General features: G+C 46.2%; 1 protein-coding gene across 1 annotated transcript in view; it reads left to right on the top strand.

The window, feature by feature from the left end:
- Positions 1-7233: 7233 nt before the first annotated feature.
- The window catches only part of LOC133760006 (mitochondrial adenyl nucleotide antiporter SLC25A24), a 60975-nt gene continuing 47685 nt past the window's right edge, over positions 7234-20523 (top strand). Inside the window, exons 1-2 of the mRNA XM_062191860.1 lie at positions 7234-7435; positions 20230-20356. Of these exons, the coding sequence (XP_062047844.1) occupies positions 7253-7435; positions 20230-20356 (310 nt within the window). The 5' untranslated portion in view covers positions 7234-7252. The remainder of the gene's footprint in view (positions 7436-20229; positions 20357-20523) is intronic.

Here is a 20523-nt window from a genome sequence, read left to right as displayed (position 1 = left end):
TGAATACTAGGGGTCTATAAGAAGTTCACAAAAATGTATACTATGAAAGGATTATCCATATATTTCAAAAATATTTTGAACCAAAATAAGCCTGTCTTTTAATTCCATTTTCCCACAAATTTTTAAAAATATTTATTTATTTGAAAGGTAGAGTTACAGGCAGAGACAGAGAGAGAGACAGAGAGAAAGGTCTTCCATCCACTGATTAACTCCCCAAATGGCCACAAGGGCTAGAGCTGGGCTGATCCAAAGCTAGGAGCCAGGAGCTTCCTCTAGGCCTCCCATGTGGGTGCAGAGGCCCAAATGTTGGGCCATCTTCTGCTTTCCCAGGCCCCAACAGAGAGCTGGATCAGAAGAGGAGCAGCTGGTGCTAGTATCGGCCTCCATATGGTATGCCAACACTGCAGGAAGAGGGTTAGCCCACTATGCCACAGTGCAGGCCCCTCCCAGGAACTTTTTGAAATACTCTGTAAGTATGTAAGAAACTCCACCAATTACACTCAGAGTGTATTGGATACACTGTACCTCATCCATCAGTGCCTGTTTGACAGTTTTTCTACACAAATAGGAAGAAAAGTGGGTATTAGGGTAATTTGGTGTATCTTTAATTCACCCTTTCTTCTATAAATTTGGCATCAAAGCAAGTAGAAGAGAGGTAGCGTGCAGAGATGTTTTTGAAACTGGTGGCAACTTAACCTTACCCAACGGTGCTCTCAGGTTAGAGCTGATTGCATGCCTTGCCCCCAGAACGCAGTCTCCCTTTTCCTTGGCGTCCTCTGTGGGTATGGATCAACCATGGTTCCCACTCACCTTCACAGCCTGCATGTCAGCTTCCTAAGCCCAGCTTCCCTTCCCTGATACAAGCAATGTCGGAGGAGTGGAGAGAGGCAGGGAGTCCAGTGACCTGCTGTGACTCCATTCCCGGCCATGACCCTTGGCAACACGGCTGGTGTTCCTCTGTGTAGCGTCACCTTGGTCTCCTTTACTATTTCACACTACTGATACTACTGATATACAATAAAGTTTTTGTTTTGCTCACACAGAGCCAGTTTTATTCAGGCTGATACTGCAAGGGAAAATGCATCCCAGGCAAATTTGAGTAATGTCAAGCTAAGAATATTAGGAAGGGCTTTTTAAAGGTGTTAAAATTTTGTCCACTTAAAAAATTAATTTACAAAGAAGTTGCAGACACAGTTTATTAAATATGCCCAAATACTCTCATCAAGAGATTCCTTCACATTTCATCAACTGACCCAATATCATCCTTTGAGATCACATTGTGCTTACTCATAATTTGTTTAGTTTCCTTCAATCCAGAACAGTTCCTTCGTCATTCCCTGACCTTCACTGTTTTTCCATATTTGAAGGTTACTGACTGATTATTCTGTAGCGCATCCTCTCGATTAGATTCAGGCTGTGGTTTTTGTTGGGCCAATCGTGGAGATGACCCTTTGTTCTCCCTCATCCCACCAGGTGGCACCTGATCTGCATTTGTCCCATTGCTTATGACTTGTACTTTGAGATCTGAGGAAGGTGATATGTGCTAGGTTTCTCCACAGCAAACTATTCCTTTTTCATTCATAATGTGTGGTATTTTGTGGGGAGGCAGTTTGAAGTGTGGTAAATGTCATGTTTGTGATCCAACTGCCAGCCACTGGTGTTAGCTTTTGTTGATAGTTCTTGCTTGAATAAATTACTGCTGCCATATTGATCATCAAATGGTAATATTCTAATTCCGTCAATTTTACTAGTTGACAGTCTACTGCACAGAAGATTCTCTTATTCCATTTGTATGTATATTCATGTGGACTGATGGGTTCCTGTTTCATTTAATGAGAGATAAAATGCTAACACCACATACTGTGATATCCACATTTTCTTGGATTTGGCCAGTGTCAATGCCTTCAAGCTGACTCTGTGTCCTTTTGACCCTCTCTATACTTTGAGTACTTACTCTCCAGTGAAAGAAGATAGGCTCTGCTCATCTTTTAACCTTTGCTATTCTTGCCCTGGTTCCCCTTGGGGGCTGGTATTTTATATAACTATTGAAATAACACTTTAAAAACTGTACTTATTTATATGAAAGTCAAAAATAGAAACAGAAAGAGAGAGAGACAGAGAGTGAGAGAGAGAGAGAGATCTTCCATCTGTTGGTTCACTCCCCAAATGCCCCAACAGCTGGTGCTGGGCCAGGCTGAAGCCAGGAGCCTGGAACTCATTCTGGGTCTCCTGTATGGGTGGCAGGGGCCTAAGTATGTGAACCCCCATCTCCAGCCTCCAGGGTGCACAATAGCAGAAAGCTGGAGCTGGGACTGGGAAGCAGAGCTGGGACTCAAACCCAGGCACTTCAATATGGGATGTGGCGTCCCAAGCAGCATTTTAACTGTTGTGACAAACACCTGCCTTGAGAATGTTATTTAGAAAGAAAAATCTGGATGTGCTTACTGCTGGTATTACTGATTCTAAATCCTGTCAGTGGACAGAGCTTGGAAACATATGTGGGTACACACTTTGTATTTCCACAACCCAAAAATATAACCATAAAACTATGAACCGATGACAGTATCACTAATTCCAATACAATACCTCAGGGGTCATTCTAGCTTAAACTTTTGCATATTTGTAACTCACTTTTTTGACAGCAAGAGGCCTCTCATTGTTTCTCTTTCTCTCTCTCTGTGTGTGTGTGTGTGTGTGTGTCTACACTTTAAACATCTATTTAGAAAGGCAGAAAGACAGAGACAGAGAATGACCTCCCATGTGATGATTCACTCACTCCCCAAATGCCCACAATAGCTGAGGCTGGATAGTTTTGCTCAGCCAAGCCTGCATAAAGTCTTTTAACTGGTGGTGAAGGAAGGAAAGAAAGAAGGAAGGAAAGAAAGAAGGAAGGAAGGAAGGAAGGAAGGAAGGAAGGAAGGAAGGAAGGAAGGAAGGGAGGAAGGAAGGAAGGAAGGAAGGGAGGGAAGGAGGAAGGGAGGGAGGGAGGGAGGGATCCAAAGTAGTTGTTGAAAGAAGTCGTCATGGATCAGAATCTATGAGACTGATAAAGTGTGAAGGTTATTCAAGTGGGAAATAAGAACACATGAGAAAGTTGGAAGTTGGGAAAAACTGAACTGGGCTGAATCCTAGATGTTTGTTCTGACTGCATATATGAATTATGTTAAAGACGTGTTAGTTTTTCATGGTTTCCATTCCTGGTCTCTGTTGGAATCACTGATTTTTTGAGAATTACTTGTTATAAGAAGGATTCCTTCTCTTGCAGATTTTTAAATGTTTATATACAGTTTTCTTATGTGGGAAATTGCTAGTGTAAATTACACCTTTTATCTCTTTGTCATTTCTTGACCCATCACAGATATATTTTTGTAAAATATAGAAAAAAATGAATTACCAGAAAATTGAGATAAAAAAGGGAAGCCCTGTGCAGGCACTTAACCTAGTGGTTATGATGCTGGTTGGGACGCTTGCATCCCATATCAGAGTGCCGGGGTTCAAATCTTGTCTTCATTTTTTTTTTTTTTTTTGACAGGCAGAGTGGATAGTGAGAGAGAGAAACAGAGAGAAAGGTCTTCCTTTTTGCCGTTGGTTCACCCTCCAATGGCCACTGCGGCCGGCGCATCGTGCTGATCCGAAGCCAGGAGCCAGGTGCTTCTCCTGGTCTCCCATGCGGGTGCAGGGCCCAAGGACTTGGGCCATCCTCCACTGCCTTCCCGGGCCATAGCAGAGAGCTGGCCTTGGAAGAGGGGCAACCAGGACAGAATCCGGCGCCCGGACTGGGACTAGAACCCAGTGTGCCGGCGCCACAAGGCAGAGGATTAGCCTGTTAAGCCACGGCGCAGGCCCTTATCTTCACTTCTGATTTCAGTGTTTTGCTCAAATGCATCCTGGGAGGCAGCAGGTGATAGTTTAAGTAGTTGAGTCGCTACCACTCACAAGGGAGACATAGATTGAGTTCCCAGTTCCCGGCTTCATCCTGGCTGGGGCCTGGCTGTTGAACACATTTAAAGGAATGAATGAACCAGCAGATGAGAACTCACACACACTCTCTCTCCTATCTTTCAAAAAAAAAAAAAAAAAAAAAGAAAGAAAGATAAACCCCAAGTATTCTTGATTAGACTCAGCAAACATAAAATGACTTTATCAAAATGCTATAAATTTCTAAATCTAAATCTTCTCTGACTTATCTGGTTGCAGACAACTTGCTGAGCAGCACCAGTGTACAAACCACACTGAGTGGTGCTGCTTTACATTAGCAGTGTTTCTCAAGCTTTAATGCATGAAATACTCACCCAACAAGGCTCTTGTTGAAGTGTAATTCTTATTTAGTAGGTCTCTGGTGGACCCGAGTTCTATCTTTCTGACTAGCTCCCAGTGATGTTGAACCTACTGGTCTGTGGCCCACAAATACTCTTCATAGAGTATTTTATTTGATTTTCAGGGGTCTTAAATTAAAAAAAATAATTAGGGAATGAGAGATCTCCCTTCAACTCCTCATTCCCCAAAAATGCCTGCAATGGCCAGGGTAGGGCGGAGGCCAAAGACAGGAGCAGGCACTTAATCCAGGTCTCCCATATGGGTGGCAGCAACTCAACTAGTTGATCCATCATTGCATCCAGAGGGGTCTGCACAGCAGGAAGGTGGCTTCAGCAGCTGGGGGTTGGTAGCAAACTCAGGCACCCTGATGTAGGATGTGAGAGTCTTTATCAGAGTCAGGACCTCCAGGCCAAACACCTGCTCCCACAGTGATCTTTTCAGCAAAGAATCCTTACCCCATTTCACTCAGGTTTGAGTCAGCTTTTGCAGCCAGACTTATTGATATATTTAAGAGTCAAATTAACCCTTGTCAGTGTATAGTTCTGTAAGTTTTTGACAAACTCAGATTCTTCAAAAAGCCTATGGAAAATAGAAATGAAGGAGAAATTTATTACGGCATGAAAAATGTGAAATCCACCCATGCATTTTTTTATCATATGCATTTCCATGAATTTTTTGAAGCTGTTTCATACACATGAATTTCAATTTTCTTTTTAAGATTTATTTATAAGTCAGAGTTACAGAGAAAGACTGGGAGAACCAGAGAGATCTTCCATCTACTGGTTCACTCCCCAGATGGCCACAATGGCCGTGACTGGGCCAGACTGAAGCCAGGAGCCAGGAACTTCTTCCAGGTCTCTCATGTGGGTGCTGGGGCCCAAAGACTTGGGCCATCTTCTGCTGCTTTTCCCAGGCGATTAGCAGGGAGCTGGATGGGAAGTGGAACAGCCGGGATACAAACTGGTGCCCATATGGGATGCCAGCACTGCAGGCAGCAGCTTTATCCACTACACCACAATGGCAACCCTGTGGATTTCATTTATTTTGCAGCATAGTAAGCTTATTTTTAAAGTCCATTTCTTTTTGCAGTCCCCTTGAACAGCTGCACTTGTATAACACCACCTTCATGATGCTGTAGTGCAGCTCCATCAACCTCCCTTACAGTCCTTTGTAGTCAAGTTCCCATGACTCCAAACTACTCTGTCCCTATAGTTTTGCCTTTCTAGAATGACATATCCTGCACTGTTGCATGTCTACTGTGTGGATACTTTTTCATCATGTGACTGCAACCCAGGTTGTTTTCCAGTGCACCCACCAAAGAAGTTTGTGGTTGTTTCTGGGTTTGGGAAGTATAAATAAAACTGCTACAAACACCATGTAAAAGTTTTTGTGTGAAGACAAAGGTCTTTGGGTAAAAATGTTGATAGGTAATTCTAATTGTTATGAAGTAGGTAGAGGAGAAGGAGGAGCAGTAGGAAGAGGAGGGGAAGGAGAATAAGAAAGGAGGAGAAGGAGGAAGAGAAAAGAAGAAGGAAGGGGGAGGAAAGGAGGAGGAAGAGAGAAAAAACCGCACAAAGCAGCCACGCCTCAAGTACAGGGGATCCACGTACAGTAAAAGAGGTTTCAAAGGACAGATAGGAAGTGCAGTGAGGTTTGAAGGCTGTTCCAAAGGAAGGAAATAATTCTGAACATAAGCGGAAGCTGGTAGTTACACAGACCAGATAGACTGGTCTCAGGACGATTTATTAAACTGACGGTCTTCAAGATACAACCTCCACATTCGTACATGCTTAAACTGGAAAAAAAAAAAAAAGGGCGGTAGATCAGGCTTCCTGGCTTTTGCTGGGGCCAGGGCGTCTTTTCTGAGTGGTTCAGAAGATGGGGGGAGGCTCTGAGGTGCGAGTGCAAAGGTGCAGGCCACCCGAGTACAACCTCACTGGCCAAACCGAGAATTATCACTTTGAAGGACGTCTGGGCGGGTTATCACTTTCACCTACAAGGTACCGCCACAGTGGCGGCGATCCGTGCGGTCGTCCTTCGAGGCCGCGTGGCGTCTTCAGGTTTCCGCAGGGGAAGGATAGGGACCCCGGTACGCCCTGTGGAAGTGCAGGGTCCCGCCTGTGCTGTGATAAGTGCTGCCTCACTCGCTGCTGCCTTCAACCCCAACGTGGGAGCAGCTTCTGGCTGGGGACAGGAGGGTTCCGTGGGAGCGCTGCGGGCAGATACCCCAAGTATGTGAGCATGGGCACATCCAACTGGCTACGCCGCTGAAGACCCCCGTTCCATTTTTACCTTGTCCTAACAGATGCATTCGTATGGCACTCCTTGGCTTCTTCGAGTGTCAGTCCCACCTCAGGTGTGCAGCCCCCCAAGCCCCCTCATATCTGGGGGTGCCGAACAGGCCCACAAGCGCGTAGTGTCCGCAGTCACCCGAGTTTAGAGATCTGTACAGGACAAAGCTGGGCAGCCGGCCAGGCTGCAGGCTGGAGGGGGGCTTTCATCGGAGTCAGCCGGACCGCACACCCATGCTTCGTCGGCGAAGCCATCAGCACCGAGACGCCGGGGCCCGCGCCTTCCTGGGGGCTTCCTCCTACGCAGCCCCGTGGCGCACCAGGGCCTGGGCCGCGCCGCTCCGCCCGGGAGCCGCCCCGCGGCACTCGCTCGCAGTTCCCGCCGGCTCCGGCTCCAGGCAGGCCCAGCCCGGCCAGGCGAGCCCCTCCCGGAGCCGCAGCCGGGCGGCCACTCCCCGCGCGCAGAGCCGGCCGGGCGCCGCCGCGCCTCGGGAGCCCAAGCCGCGCCCCTGGCGACGCCCCGAACGCCCCGGCAGGCAGCCGCGGGCTCCTCCCAGCCAGGCCTGGCGCGGGTCCTGGGCGCGCCCCTCAGCCCCGGGCCGCCGCTGCCTTCCTCGCTGGGCCGCTCCTCACCCGCCGCGACCATGCTGCGCTGGCTGCGGGGCTTCGTGCTGCCCACCGCGGCCTGCCAAGGCGCAGAGCCGCCGACGCGCTACGAGACCCTGTTCCAGGCGCTGGACCGCAACGGGGACGGCGTGGTGGACATTCGCGAGCTGCAAGAGGGGCTCCAGAGCTTAGGCATCCCCCTGGGCCGGGACGCCGAGGAGGTGGGTGCCGCTGGGGGCCGCGCCAGCCGGGGCAGCGAGCGCGGAGGAGGGCGGCGGCTCCGGGGAGGCGGAACTGCGGCTTCCGAGCGCGCAGATCGGTGCCGACCCCGGGGCCCCGGGAGCTCGCGCGCTTACCTGGGGTCCGGGAAGCTGCTGGTGTTTTTCCAGTTGCGAGCGTGCTGGGAACACTCCGCCCACGAGCCCTGTGAAGTTTGTAAACCCGACCCCAGCACTGGTCCCGAGTGCACCCCGGCTTGTCCACCTGCCTTTTGTGCCTTTCGGCTGACTTCTGAGCTCTGGATTTGGGGGGGACGCAGGGTCTTGAACAAGGCCCTCACTTTGTATCTCTTCCCCGCTGCTCCGTTGCTCCGCCGAGAGGTTACTGTTTCAGACCTGTCGGCAAACCCGCCGTCGGCTTCCCCAGCTTCCTGTGGAGGAGGACGGGCGACATTCCTGGGTTGAAGGCGTGCGTTAGGGAATGCCCAAGTGCCACGGCTGATCCCCAGGCGTGACCCGTGGCTGAGCGACCTCCTCTGTGAGTCATCCTAACTGCGCCCCTGAGGAGCCCCCGTAGCGGGGTAAGGATGGAGCCTTTGGAACGTGGCCGACCCCGCTGGAGCGCCAGCGGCCGCAGGCATTGCTTGTCCGCAGCGGGAAGGGACTCTGTTCCAGCGAGGGCCAGCGGCTGTGGGCCGTGCTGTCGGAAACTACCCTTGCAGTGTCTTTAGTCCTGTGGGCGTCTTCAGTCTTCTCTGGTTCTTCCTGAGTCAGACTGTCAGTCACATTTTTTTTGAAATTGCTCATCTTGTCCCAGAGTCTTGAAATAGTCATGATTTTGTAAAGCTTTTTGCTGATCTGTGGCTAGGTTCTCCAATTCATGCCTGGCGTCCATCCTTCCCCTCCTCTTCCGTCTGGCGAAGGCCTGTCCTGTTCATGCTGAAAGAAACCAGCTTTTGCTGATACTATTTGTCACAAATTTCTGTCGTTCCTTTTTTGGGCTTAGTTATTCTTTTTCTAGTTTTCTGAGTTAAACTTCATGACTCATTCATCTTAAGCTTCAATATCTCTTTAGTGTCTTTAGTTGCATGCTTCAAGTTTGTGTTTGTGGTATTGTTTACTTTCTAGTATTCTTGAATTTCCAATGTGATTCCGTCTTTGACTTGTGAATTATTTAAGAGTGTGCTCTTACATTTCCAACTGTATGTTCTTTGAAAATACTAATAAAATGGACAAGTCTGTATGCAACATTGATTATGAAAGAGAACTCAAAAGCAGGAATAAGTTTTTAATTTTCCAAAATTTATTTAAAAACAAATTATAAAATAAATTGTGTAAAACTGTGTATGCAGATACGTAGAGCAGCCTGGCATATATTTATCACTTTAATATAGGTATGTATATATTTTGTATATATACATAGAATATATTTTAATTTAAAAATTATTTTGATTTTATTTGAAAGGCAGAGAGAAACAGAGAGAAAGATTTTCCATTTATTAGTTCACTTCTCAAATGTCTGCAACAGGTGGAGCTGGGCCAGGCTGAAGCCAGGATCCCAGAATTCAGTTTGTAGCGCCCATGTGGTTGGCAGGGAGCCAAGTGCTTGAACCATCATCTGCTGCCATCAGGGTGCTCATTAGCAGGCAGCTGGGTCTGAAGCAGAGTAGCCCAGACTTGAGCCAGGCATTCAAACATTAAGTGATAACAGCTGAGCCAAATGCCCACCTCACCTAAAGCGTGTTTGATACTGTATGTATTATTGCTCCTAGTGCTCATGCCAGACCTTATTATCCATTTCTAGCATTCTTTTTGATTGGTATACTCTTTAATAAAAGGATAATAAGGTTAATAATGACTATCTCTGGATGATAGGAGTTAGATTATTTCTCTATTTTTTCTTTACAATTTTTATATTACAATTGAGAAAAAAGGGGTATATGTTGTTTTTATGATTCGAGAAGGGAGTTATTTTTATTTTGACTAAATATCATCTCTCTGATACATCTTTCTGGATTGCCCTCCAAAGAAGATTATCAAGTGTTGCTACTGTTACATTTTTCACACAGTGTTATTTTAATTTGAATATTTCCTCCTCTGCTAAGAGTAAGCCCCTGGAGGATGAGGCCCATGTTTTACTCATCTGCAAAGATTTAAGCCATTGTTTGAAATGCCCTAACAAGGTAGAGGGCCATTTAAAAATAGCTAAAGAAAAAAGCACCAAACTTAATTTTAAGATTTGTTTATTTGAAAGGCAGAGAGAGAGGGTGAGGGAGAGGGAGAAGGAGAGAAGAGAGAGAAGGGTCGGAAAGACAGAGAAAGATATCTTCCATTCAGTGATTCACTCTCCCAGATGGTTGCACTGGCTAGGGCTGGTCCAGGCTGAAGCCAAGAGCCCAGGACTCCACCTGGGTCTCTCCCATGTGAGTGGCAGGGGCCTAAGCACTTGAACCACCATCTGCTGCTTCCCAGGATATATTAGCGGGGATCACGTGTGCCGAAAATGCACTTGGGGCCGTGCCTGTGGAGCCTAAGGTGGAGGGAACAGCAGTAAGCCCAGGCAGGCTTCAGACCACAGTGCAAGTTTAACCCTTGTGAAAAGAGTTCAAGAGGGAAAGACTAGTGGAGGAAGACTCTAGACCATAGCATTGTCCTTAGAAAATCTCTAGGGGCCGGTGCTGTGGCAACGCCTGCGGTGCCGATATGCCGTATGAGCGCCGGTTTGAGTCCTGGCTGCTCCACTTCCGATCCAGCTCTCTGCTAGGGCCTGGGAAAGCAGTAAAAGATGGCCTAGGTCCTTGGGCCCCTGCACCCACGTGGGACACCCGGAGGCAGTTCCTGGCTCCAGCTTCAGATTGGTGCAGCTCCGGCCATTGTAGCCACTTCCACTTGTGGCATGAACCAGTGGATGGAAGACTGACTCTCTCTCTCTTTTTCTCTCCTTCTCTCTCTGTATAATTCTGACTTTCAAATAAATAAATAAATCTTTAAAAAAAATCTCCAGTAGGCTAATGGGGAGGAACTGAGGAGATGTTATGGGGGGGGGGATCTCTATGTTGGCTGCCTAGGGCACATACTCTGGGTGTGCCTCATCGCTGGTTGGAGGAGCCCAGGGCAGGTGTGAATCTATCATGAGTTCTGTGGTGGGTCAAAGGTCTAAAGGTGTGGCAGGGGTAGGCTGTCAGTCAACTCTGCTTTCCTAGCAGGTTTTCTGTAAGGCTCATTGAACCATACAGCACCCTGGCTACCCCATCACTCCTCAGATTAAAGACCTTCTCCTTTGCATAGGTTGGGAAACAACTCCTTCAGGCTTCTTGGCCTCTCTTCCTGCGGGAGATCAGTGGGACAAACTGTTGTCTTGGCGATTGGAATACTATAGCTCCCGGCCTCAGAAATCAGGATTTAGAAATGAGACAGGAAAATGAAAAGTATGCGATTGCAACCAACAGGGTTTTGCAGAGATTTTCTCTTCCTTCCCTAGCCTGGTGTTATCTTAGCAGCTCCTCTCATTAACCTGTGGAGGAGAGGGAGGACTAGTTTTGGAGAATATGAGGGTGTTCCTGGACCCAAGTTCATTGCTGCTGATTTAACAAATGTAGTCAGTAGGCTGGGGAATTCTAGGCAATTTAAAAATGAAGCTGTTTGCCATATTTTCACAGGCATACCATCTTCAGGGAGACTTAGAATGATGAAGGCTTGGGACCCACGAAGCTGACAAGATCACTGTTAGGGGCTGCATATTTGGGGGTCTTTTCCTCCCCAGATTGGTCAGATTTTGAGATGCTCACCCCTGAGGTCATGGTATTAGGAGGTGGGGCCTTTGGTAGGTAATCAGGTCATGAGGGAATTTGTGCCTTCATGAATTCGTGCCCTCACAAAATGGACCCAGGAGAACTTACTTGTCTCCTTCTATGTGAAGACACAGTGAGATGTCTACAGCTTATTACCCAGTGAGTGTACCCTCACCAGAGGCACCTTCATCTAGGACCTCCAGCCTCCAGAACTGTTGGGTAAGCCGGGCGGTGGTATTTTGGTATAGCAGCCCAAAAGGATTCAGACAGTGTGAGCAAGAGCAAGACAGGAAGTGGTGTGCTCCAGGAGTTCTGTACTTGGTGTGACATGACCATGCAGCTTTCAAGTTGGAGCTTCACTTGGCCTTTATTTTTCTTATTTCAAAAATGCAAATATTGGAGCAGGTGTTTGGTGCTGGGCTTAGTATGCCTGCATCCCATATTGGAGTACCTGGTTTGAGTTCTGCCTCTTTTGTGTCTAGTCTTGCTTCCTGCTAATGCGTACCCTGGGAGGCAGCAGATAATGGCTCAAAGTATTTGGGACCCTGCCACCCATATGAGAGAGCCAAATGGAGTTTCAGGCTGGCCTGGCCAGCCCTGGATGTTGCAGGCATTTGGTGAACTGGTAGATAGAAGATTCTCTCTCTCTCTCTCTCTCTCTCTCTCTCTCTCTGCCTTTCAAATAAAATGAAAATAAGTAACAAAAGAAGACATGATAAAATGCAAATATCATCCTTGCCTCCTGGATAGAGTTTTTTCAACAAGTTCATGTATGACTGGGTGTGAAAGTTCATTAAACATAAACCCTAAAAGAATATGCTGTCCCAGGTCAGCATATGAACATATGATCATATGAGCATATGATCATGAACTCTGAGGATCCTGTGTCCCATGTGTTCAGTACAGATCAGGTGGCAGTGTCAGGGGAGTGGTTGGACTGGGTCACCTGACTGAAGAGCCCTTGTAACTCTTAGACTCGGAAATCTCTTGGTTCTCTGGCTAGGTTTTGTATTGACAACCACAGATGGAATAAAGTCACACACAAAAATAGCAGCTTAGCAAATGTTGGAATGGGATGGAATTTCTTTTCAGTCATTAGAAACTTTTCCATTTCTGGCACAACACTAAGGAAACATGGTATGGAAGTAACAGGTGTGCATTGTAGGGTATTACGGCAGGGAGATCATGGTGTAAGAAAAATGGCAATTCCAACTACATTTATGTCAAATGTTCTAAAATATAAAATACATGACATTTGTATCTTGTGTGTTTGCTCCTGATTTATATTCTAAATTCTGGTGTGGAAATACAGTTCCTAAAAGAAAGAAGGAAATGGAAGAATTCTTTTGCAGTGGAAAAATACCTTTTCCTCCTTGGTGTCATGCTAAGGGTCACTCTGCCTTTCAAATAAATAAAAGAAATTTTAAGAAAAAAAATTTTACCCCATGGTAAACTTGTGTCCTTGGGGTAAGTTATTTAATGCCTGGAAACCTCAATTGTTAAATTACAAATAACGGACAGGATAATCTGCAAAGTAGCAAGAGCCACTTGACAAAAATACTCGCCTTTCGCTCCATGAGACTGTCAGCTCTGTGGTTTTGCTGTCTCCCATCAGTTTTGTAAACTGCCGTCAGTCTGTTTCCTTGTTACCTGGCCTTGACTTCTTTCTTTTCTGCTTGGTCCCATAGATGCTTGCTAATCTGATGCTTATTCTCTGCCGGGGTGGCTGTCTTCTGGGTCTCTGGCACCACTAGCTTTCTCTGTGATGCACAGGGGGAAAATGTTTTGTGGGAGAATTCCTTCTTGATTGGGCCACAGCCCATTCTGCGAGATAGCCTTGGACGTGTGCCACTGCTCAACAGATCTGGGGAAAAGGTTTATTGCAAAGCCTACATCTTAAGCCCAACAGTGGTGTAGCTTCCTCCTGGAGGGGACCTATGGAAGGAGGGTGCCAGGGCCACAGTAAGCCTCTTTATGTTCCTGGTGCTGTTTGATGCACGTCCAGCCAGCACTTGCACATAGTGGCTGAAGGAAATTTTCATCATGAAATTTAATAATTAACGTTTTAGAGAGCACTCCACATTTAGGAAAATATTATAAAAAGAGGGCATTTTTTCTATGCACCTCCACATTTCCCTGAGGGGCCCCTGATAGACGAATAGGTCTAGGAAAGCCGGGCCCCCTGCTTCTGCAGCATGGGTATTTAGAAGCTGCAGGGTCCGCAGCTCCTGAGGGCCTCCTGACTGCTCTGTGGGACCCTGCAAACTTCACTGTACCTGTTCTGGGACTAGCCTTCTAAGTGTGCTGCCAACAGCCTAAGGTTAGAACAACGCTGAGTGTAGCCGCTGAGTGAACACCTGGAGCGGGAGGAGGAGGGTGTGGGGGTCACAGCAGGAAAGGTCCACGCGGGCTGATGTTTTTGGTTTCCAGTCCTGGCACCGGCAGTTCTCCGGGCCTCAGCTGTAGAGGAAGGATTCCTAGACAGGCGCCACCCAATACGCTTTTAAGAAAAAGTCCGCACACCTCCACCATCGGATGCGCCAGTGTCCGTCTCAGTATGCCCCAGCCTATTTTTCTTTAAACTCATTTCTACTGTGAGACAGCCCTGTGATGGATGGCATCTGTCCGGAGGTTTCTGAGGAGCCACGGTGTGTCATCCCCCTCTCAGCTTTTCCTGCAGTGGGAACCAGGGCGTCTGATCCATGTCCCAGAGTGTGATGGGAACCAGAGGCGGCTTGCCCCAGAGCCCCACGGTGACCCCAGCGCTGGCCCACGGGCGCACCTGCCCACACCCGCGCGTGCCTCCGCCCTGGAGCCGTTATGATGCGCCCTCTCCTCCCTGCACGTTAACTGCTACAGGTGCTTTCTCTTTGCGTCTCCTGGAGGCTGCTGTCTGAGGTCTCCATCCACTGCACCGTGGTGGGCAAAGGTCGCCTTAGTCCCTCCCACCTGCACCTCGGACGGACTCACGGGGGCCATAACGTGGACCACCCCTGCCTCCGGAGACCTTCTGGATGGATGCTCTCTACGGAGATCTCTTTTGGTATCTGGACTATGATAATGATGGGAGCCTGGACATCCTTGAGTTTCAGGAAGGCCTGAAGGATCTAGGGGTCACTCAATCCCTGAAAGAAGAGCAGGTGGGTCTCCTTGGGGGCTGGGAGCCCCGGGAAAAAAACCTAGGGAATAGAGGGGGTGAAGCCAAATGTGGAGGCCCTCCGAGCTTGGCCTGGGCCACTGTGAGGGCTTCGGGGGTGGGGTTTGGCCATTGTTTATTAAGAAGAACCCAACACAGCTAATACTTTCTCAAGCTTTTTTTCTCAGTTTTCTCTCTGGAGACAATAGTTTTCTACTCTGGATTGCTCTCAAGATGTTGGCTACAACTGTTTTCTTTCTGGGGTTACCTTTTTGGGTGTGCTCATCTGTCGTTGGTAGCCTGCATGGGTATCAATCCTTTCCTGTTCGCCGTGTAAGCCTTGGGAGTCTCATTTTAAGCACCCACTCGGTCACTGACCGGTTGTATTTTGAGCACATTCCACATAACAGCCACTGCATCCTGGCTTCCTCCTCTGTGGCCGCGGAAGCCTGGATTGGATGCAGTCTAAGGCCCAGTCCAGTCCAAAGTCTCTGTAAGGTCACAGGGTTTTTAATTCCTAAAAAAGGGAAGTGTTTTTCCTTTGAGAGCTAAGTGCTCTTCATGGTTGGTTAAAGCCATTCTCAGACTTAGATTCCCAAATGTGACTTCTGTTTACTTATCTGATATACTAGCTTTTCTTAAGGAATTCTGGATTTTTCCATAAACAAGTTCAATCATTTGAAACATTTCTTTTTTTGTTTGTCTTAAAGATTTATTTAGTTCTTTGAAATCAGAGTTACAGAGAGAGAGAGAGGAGACACACACACATACATACCCACACACACACACAGATACAGAGAAAGGGAGAGAGAGAGATCCTCCACTTACTGGTTCACTCCCCAAATGGCCACAATGGCAAGAGCTGGGCCAGTCCAAAGCCAGGAGCCAGGAGCTTCTTCTGGGTCTCCCATGTGGGTGCAGGGGTCCAAGCACTTGGGCCATCCTCTGCTGCTTTCCCAGGTGTATTTAGTTGGAGTGGAGCAGCTGGGACTTGGACCGGCGTCCATATGGGCTGCCGACACTGTAGACGGTGGCTTAACTTGCTGTGCCACAGTGCTGGCCCCGAAACACATTTCTTGCATGTCGTTTTTGGTAGGCGACAGTGTGAACCATATACAGGCTTTGTATACTCAGCGATGACTGATGAGGGCTCACATGTCAAACCCAAGGCAGAGGCATCCTCAGAGAGTTATACGTCAGAGGAGCAGTGTGTGGCTTTTCCTTAGGTGACAGTCACATTTCTAGGAAGTTCTGATGAGCGGTCTTTCCCCACATGTTCCAGCTACCATAGTAAGAAATTAATTATATAGACTGAGAATTCAGTTGATTAAAAAATATAGGAATGATACTTGCATGTTGTTGTGCTAAGGTACAAAAGATGCAGCTTTTCCTTATGACAGCTAGTAGGTTTGGTGAATGATTTGTTTTGCTTTTTGCTGTGAAAGGTGAGAGGCTGAACAGACAAACAGATAATGGCCGATCAATAAATAAAAAACAGTACCCTGACCTGCGGCCTGCAGAAACCTGCCCAGGAAAGCTGCCCCTTATCCATAACAATCAGCCTGGGATACCAGCCTGCTGTGGCAGGCTTGCAGGAAGTAGATGGCTATCTCTCACGACAACCCAGAAGGCTGAGTGATGACTTCTGCAGCAATCAGCCCTAAATGGCCAGGATTTGATTAAAACTGAAAGCTGGCCTTTTTCTTTAATACAACATTTAAATTATTTTTATTAATTCTCTCTCTGTCTCTCTGTCTCTGTCTTTCTGTCTCTCTCTCTCTCTCTCTCTCTCTCTCTCTCTCTCTCACACACACACACACACACACACAAACACACAAAGTGAGCAGTTGAGTACCCTCATCTGTTGGTTCACTCTTCTTCACTCTTCCAGGGCCCACAACAGCCAGGGTTGGACAGGGGTTGAATTGAGGAGCTAGAAATAAAGTCCAGATCTCCCGTAAGGGTGGCAGGTGCCAAACCACTTGAGCCACCACTGCTGTCTCCCAGGGTCCCCATTGGCAGGAGGCTGGAATCAGGAACTGGAGCTGGGTATCAAGCCCACCCACTCTGAAGTGGGGCATTCCTGTCTTAACTGCTAAGCTGAAACACCTGCTGCTTCCCTGTGTTTTGTCTCTGCTTACAATTGAGAACCCACCGGAGGAGGCCAAGTGTGTTCCTCTAACCCATCTGCCCTGCTTCTAGTTAAATTTCCCCATGCCAGCAGCCTGCCTCCAATCACAGCATGCATGGAGCCTTCCCTTTGTCCACAATGGAGCTTTCCAAGTGCTCTGCCTGCCTTTGAGTCTCTGCCAAAACACCACTGAAGATGGCTGACTCTCACTTTGTTGGTCTTCATTCATTTCCACAGAGGAGCTTACAAGAAAATTCAGATGAGAAATGGGTACAAAAAATATCAAGCTGTTCAGAGATGGGGTTATAGATGTCCTTTAACTTGTCATTTCCTAGATGAGAGCTATGCACTGATATTTCCATTGGCTAAAATAAAAACTTCTTAGATGAAAATTCTGTACATAAATGGGGCCCCAGAACCCTCTGACATTTTCTTTTTGGTTATACAAACCTCAGTATATGCTTTAAGTGTTCAGGAAAGAATTTCCAGATGAAGATCATTTTCAATTTAGCTTAAAAGGAATTAAATAGTAGTAATTTTATTTATTTAGTTATTTGAGATGCAGAGTTATAGGCAGTAAGAGGGAGAGACAGAGAGAAAGGTCTTCCATCCACTGGTTCACTCCCCAAATGGCCACAATGGCTGGAGCTGTGCCGATCTGAAACCAGGAGCCAGGAGCTTCTTCCAGGTCTCCCATGAAGGTGCAGCGGCTCAAGCACTTGGGCCATCTTCTACTGCTTTCCCAGGCCATAGCAGAGAGCTGGATTGAAAGAGGAGCAGCTAGGGCCAGCACCGTGGCTTACCAGGCTAATCCTTTGCCTGTGGTGCCGGCACCCTGGGTTCTAGTCCTGGTTGGGACACTGGATTCTGTCCCGGTTGCTCCTCTTCCAGGCCATCTCTCTGCTGTGGCCCCGGGAAGGCAGTGGAGGAAGGCCCAAGTACTTGGGCCCTGCACCGGCATGGGAAACCAGGAGGAAGCACCTGGCTCCTGGCTTCGAATTGGCGCAGCGCGCCAGCTGTAGCGGCCATTTGGGGGGTGAGCCAACGGAAAAGGAAGACCTTTGTCTCTGTCTCTCTCTCTCACTGTCTAACTCTGCCTGTCAAAAAAATAAATAAATAAATAAAAAGAGGAGCAGCCAGGACTAGAACCGGTGCCCATATGGGATGCCAGCGCTGCAGGTGGAGGATTAACCTACTGTGCCACAGCGCCAGCCCTAGTAGTAATTATTTTTCAGTGACATAATAACAAATGTGTTTGCTTAAAGCCTGCCACTTGGTATATTTTAATCAAGAGAATCCTACTCAGATTTAGCATACATAGAATAGGCTAGAATTCTTTCTAGATATCCTTAATCAGACTAGGGAAGCAGCTATCTATTCCAAGTTTGATGAGTTTTTAATCATAAATGGTATTAAATTAATCAAATACTTATTCAGGTGATTATATGACTTTTTAATTCGGTTAATGTGGTGACAAAATTTCTATTTTACTTTTTAAAAAGATTCATATATTTGAAGGCAGAGATACAGAGAGAGGGAGAGGAGAGATAGAGATTGTTCATCCACTAGTTCACTCCCGAAATGGTCACAATGACCAGGGCTGGGCCATGCCAAAGCCAGGATCTTCATCTGGGTCTCCCATGTGGGTGCAGGGGCCCAAACACTTGGGCCATTTTTTACTGCTTTCCCTGGCACATTAGCAGGGAGCTGGATCAGAAGTGGAGCAACCTGGACTCAATCCCATATGGGTGCTGATGTTGCAGGCAGTGGGTTAACCTGTTAGGCCACAATGGCAGCCCCTATTTTACTTTCTTTCTTTGTGAGGGAGGGAGGGAGGGAGGGAAAACGGGAAGGTGAGAGAGAGAGAGAGAGAGGGAAGAAGGGGACTCTTAACCATTGGTTCACTTCCCACATGCCTGCAAAAGCCAGGGCTGGGCTGGGGCTGAAGCTGGGAGCTGGGAAATGCAATCTTGGGTAGCAAGAATGCAGTTACTTGAACTATCACCACAGCTTCCTGGGGTCTGCTTTAGCAATACGCTGTGGTTAGGAGCTGGAACTGGGAACTGAACCCAGATACATCAAGTATGAGATGTGGGCATCTTAACCTAAATGTGTATTTCTTTCTCTCTTTCTCCCTTCCTTCCTTCCTTCCTTCCTTCCTCCCTCCCTCCCTCCCTCCCTTCCCTTCCTTCCCTCCCTTCCCTCCTTCCTTCCTTCCTCTCTCTCTCTCTCTCTCCCCCCCCCCTTCCTTTCATCCTTCCTTCCCTTCCTTTTCTTTCTTTAAAAATGTTAACCCAACCTGATATTACTGGAATACATTCATCTTGTTATCAGTGTGCACTACACACACACACACAATGTGTTAACCTAGTTTATGTTACATTTGCTTTACTAGCATCATTTTATTTCATAATTTTGTATCTATTTCACTAGTGACATTGCCTGTCATTTTACTTTGTTTTTTGTCATGCTGCTCTTAGATTTTAGAATCAAGGATACGCCCACCTCATGAAATGGGGTTTGAAATCCTTCCCACCTTTACAATACTCTGGAAAATAGGATTATTTCTTCCTTGAAAGTTTGATAGGCATTAGGTTAAAACCACAGGGGCCTGGAGTTTCCTTATGACAATGTTTCAATATACAAATTAAATTATGTTAGTATTTATTGGACTATTATACTCATATTTTCTATGATTTTATGTGATTTTTGTATGCGTTTTCTTTTTCTAGGCACTTTTCTATTGTATCTGATTTTCATATTTTTGATATAAAGCTATTCATGAGATCTTTAATGTCTATAGTATGTGGTGACTTCCATGTATTTTCTGATGTTAGTTATTTGCCAAGTTCAGGAGTTTGTCAGTTTTATTGGTGTTTTCAAAGGACCATCTTTGACACTCTTTATCCTCTCAGTGTTGTTTTCTTCCTCATTACCTTTTGTTCTTTATGTTTTTCCTTCAGCTTTTTGTTTCTAACATCTTCAGATTGAAGTAAGTATCAGTGATTGATCATTGATTTTTAGCCTCTTTTCTAATGTTACATTTAAAACTACAAATCTCACTTGAAATATAGATTTAGTGTAGCTCACAAGGTTCAGACCTTTCACTCTGAGTCCAGAGCTTGGAGGTTTAGCCATTCTACCATTGTGCCACAACAGCACATTAGTTACCCAGAAGAGACCATCAGAGTGCTAGAAACTGTGGGTGGGTGACTGTTGTGATGGGTGGTGGTGGAGGGAGAGGGCTCATATGTAATAGTGAATCTCATAAAATTGTTCTTTCTCAGAAGCAACAATTTCTATTAATAGAAATGGACAGTTTACTATGACAGCTTTTAGTAAGGATCATTTTTAGGAATATATTTTTAACTTTAGAAATCAAAGGAAAAATACTATTTTAGACATTTAAACCCTATGCTAGGTCATGTTTTGACTTTTGTCTTGGAGTTTATAAAGTACATGTCAAGAAATTTAGAGTGTGATTACATTAGCCTTAAAATGCCGTGTTTTATAGAAATCAGTGTGTAATTCTTTAATTGAAAGCTTATGACAAGATCTGGCATCTTTTTGCAGTGATATGGTTCTTTTCATGGCAGGTCTTAACTATAATGGATAATCATACACCTGGCCAAAATTGGTACTTTAGGTTTATAGGGAAATAGTCAATTTATTCAAAATTTATATACAAGTAATTTAGTACTTTAGCCCTTAATATCACTAAAGTGTCTTTTTTTTGTAGAAAATTTTTACTACTGGAGATATCAACAAAGATGGGAAGCTGGATTTTGAAGAATTTATGAAGTACCTTAAAGACCATGAGAAAAAGATGAAATTGGCATTTAAGAGTTTGGACAAAAACAATGATGGTGCGTTTTTCTTGTCTATTTATCTCCAGTGATGAAGACATATTTTGCTTCCAGGAGTCTAAAACAATGTATATTTAGTCTCTTTTTTTCAGATGATAATTATTACTTGTGTTAATACTTATTTTTCTTAATAACATGATCTTCATGTAGAATTCATATTTTCAGTG

Source organism: Lepus europaeus, chromosome 5, assembly GCF_033115175.1.
Source record: "Lepus europaeus isolate LE1 chromosome 5, mLepTim1.pri, whole genome shotgun sequence".
In the NCBI taxonomy this organism is placed as follows: Eukaryota; Metazoa; Chordata; class Mammalia; order Lagomorpha; family Leporidae; genus Lepus; species Lepus europaeus.
The sequence above is the reverse complement of the archived record's forward strand: the minus strand, read 5'-3'. Positions and strand labels throughout refer to the sequence as shown.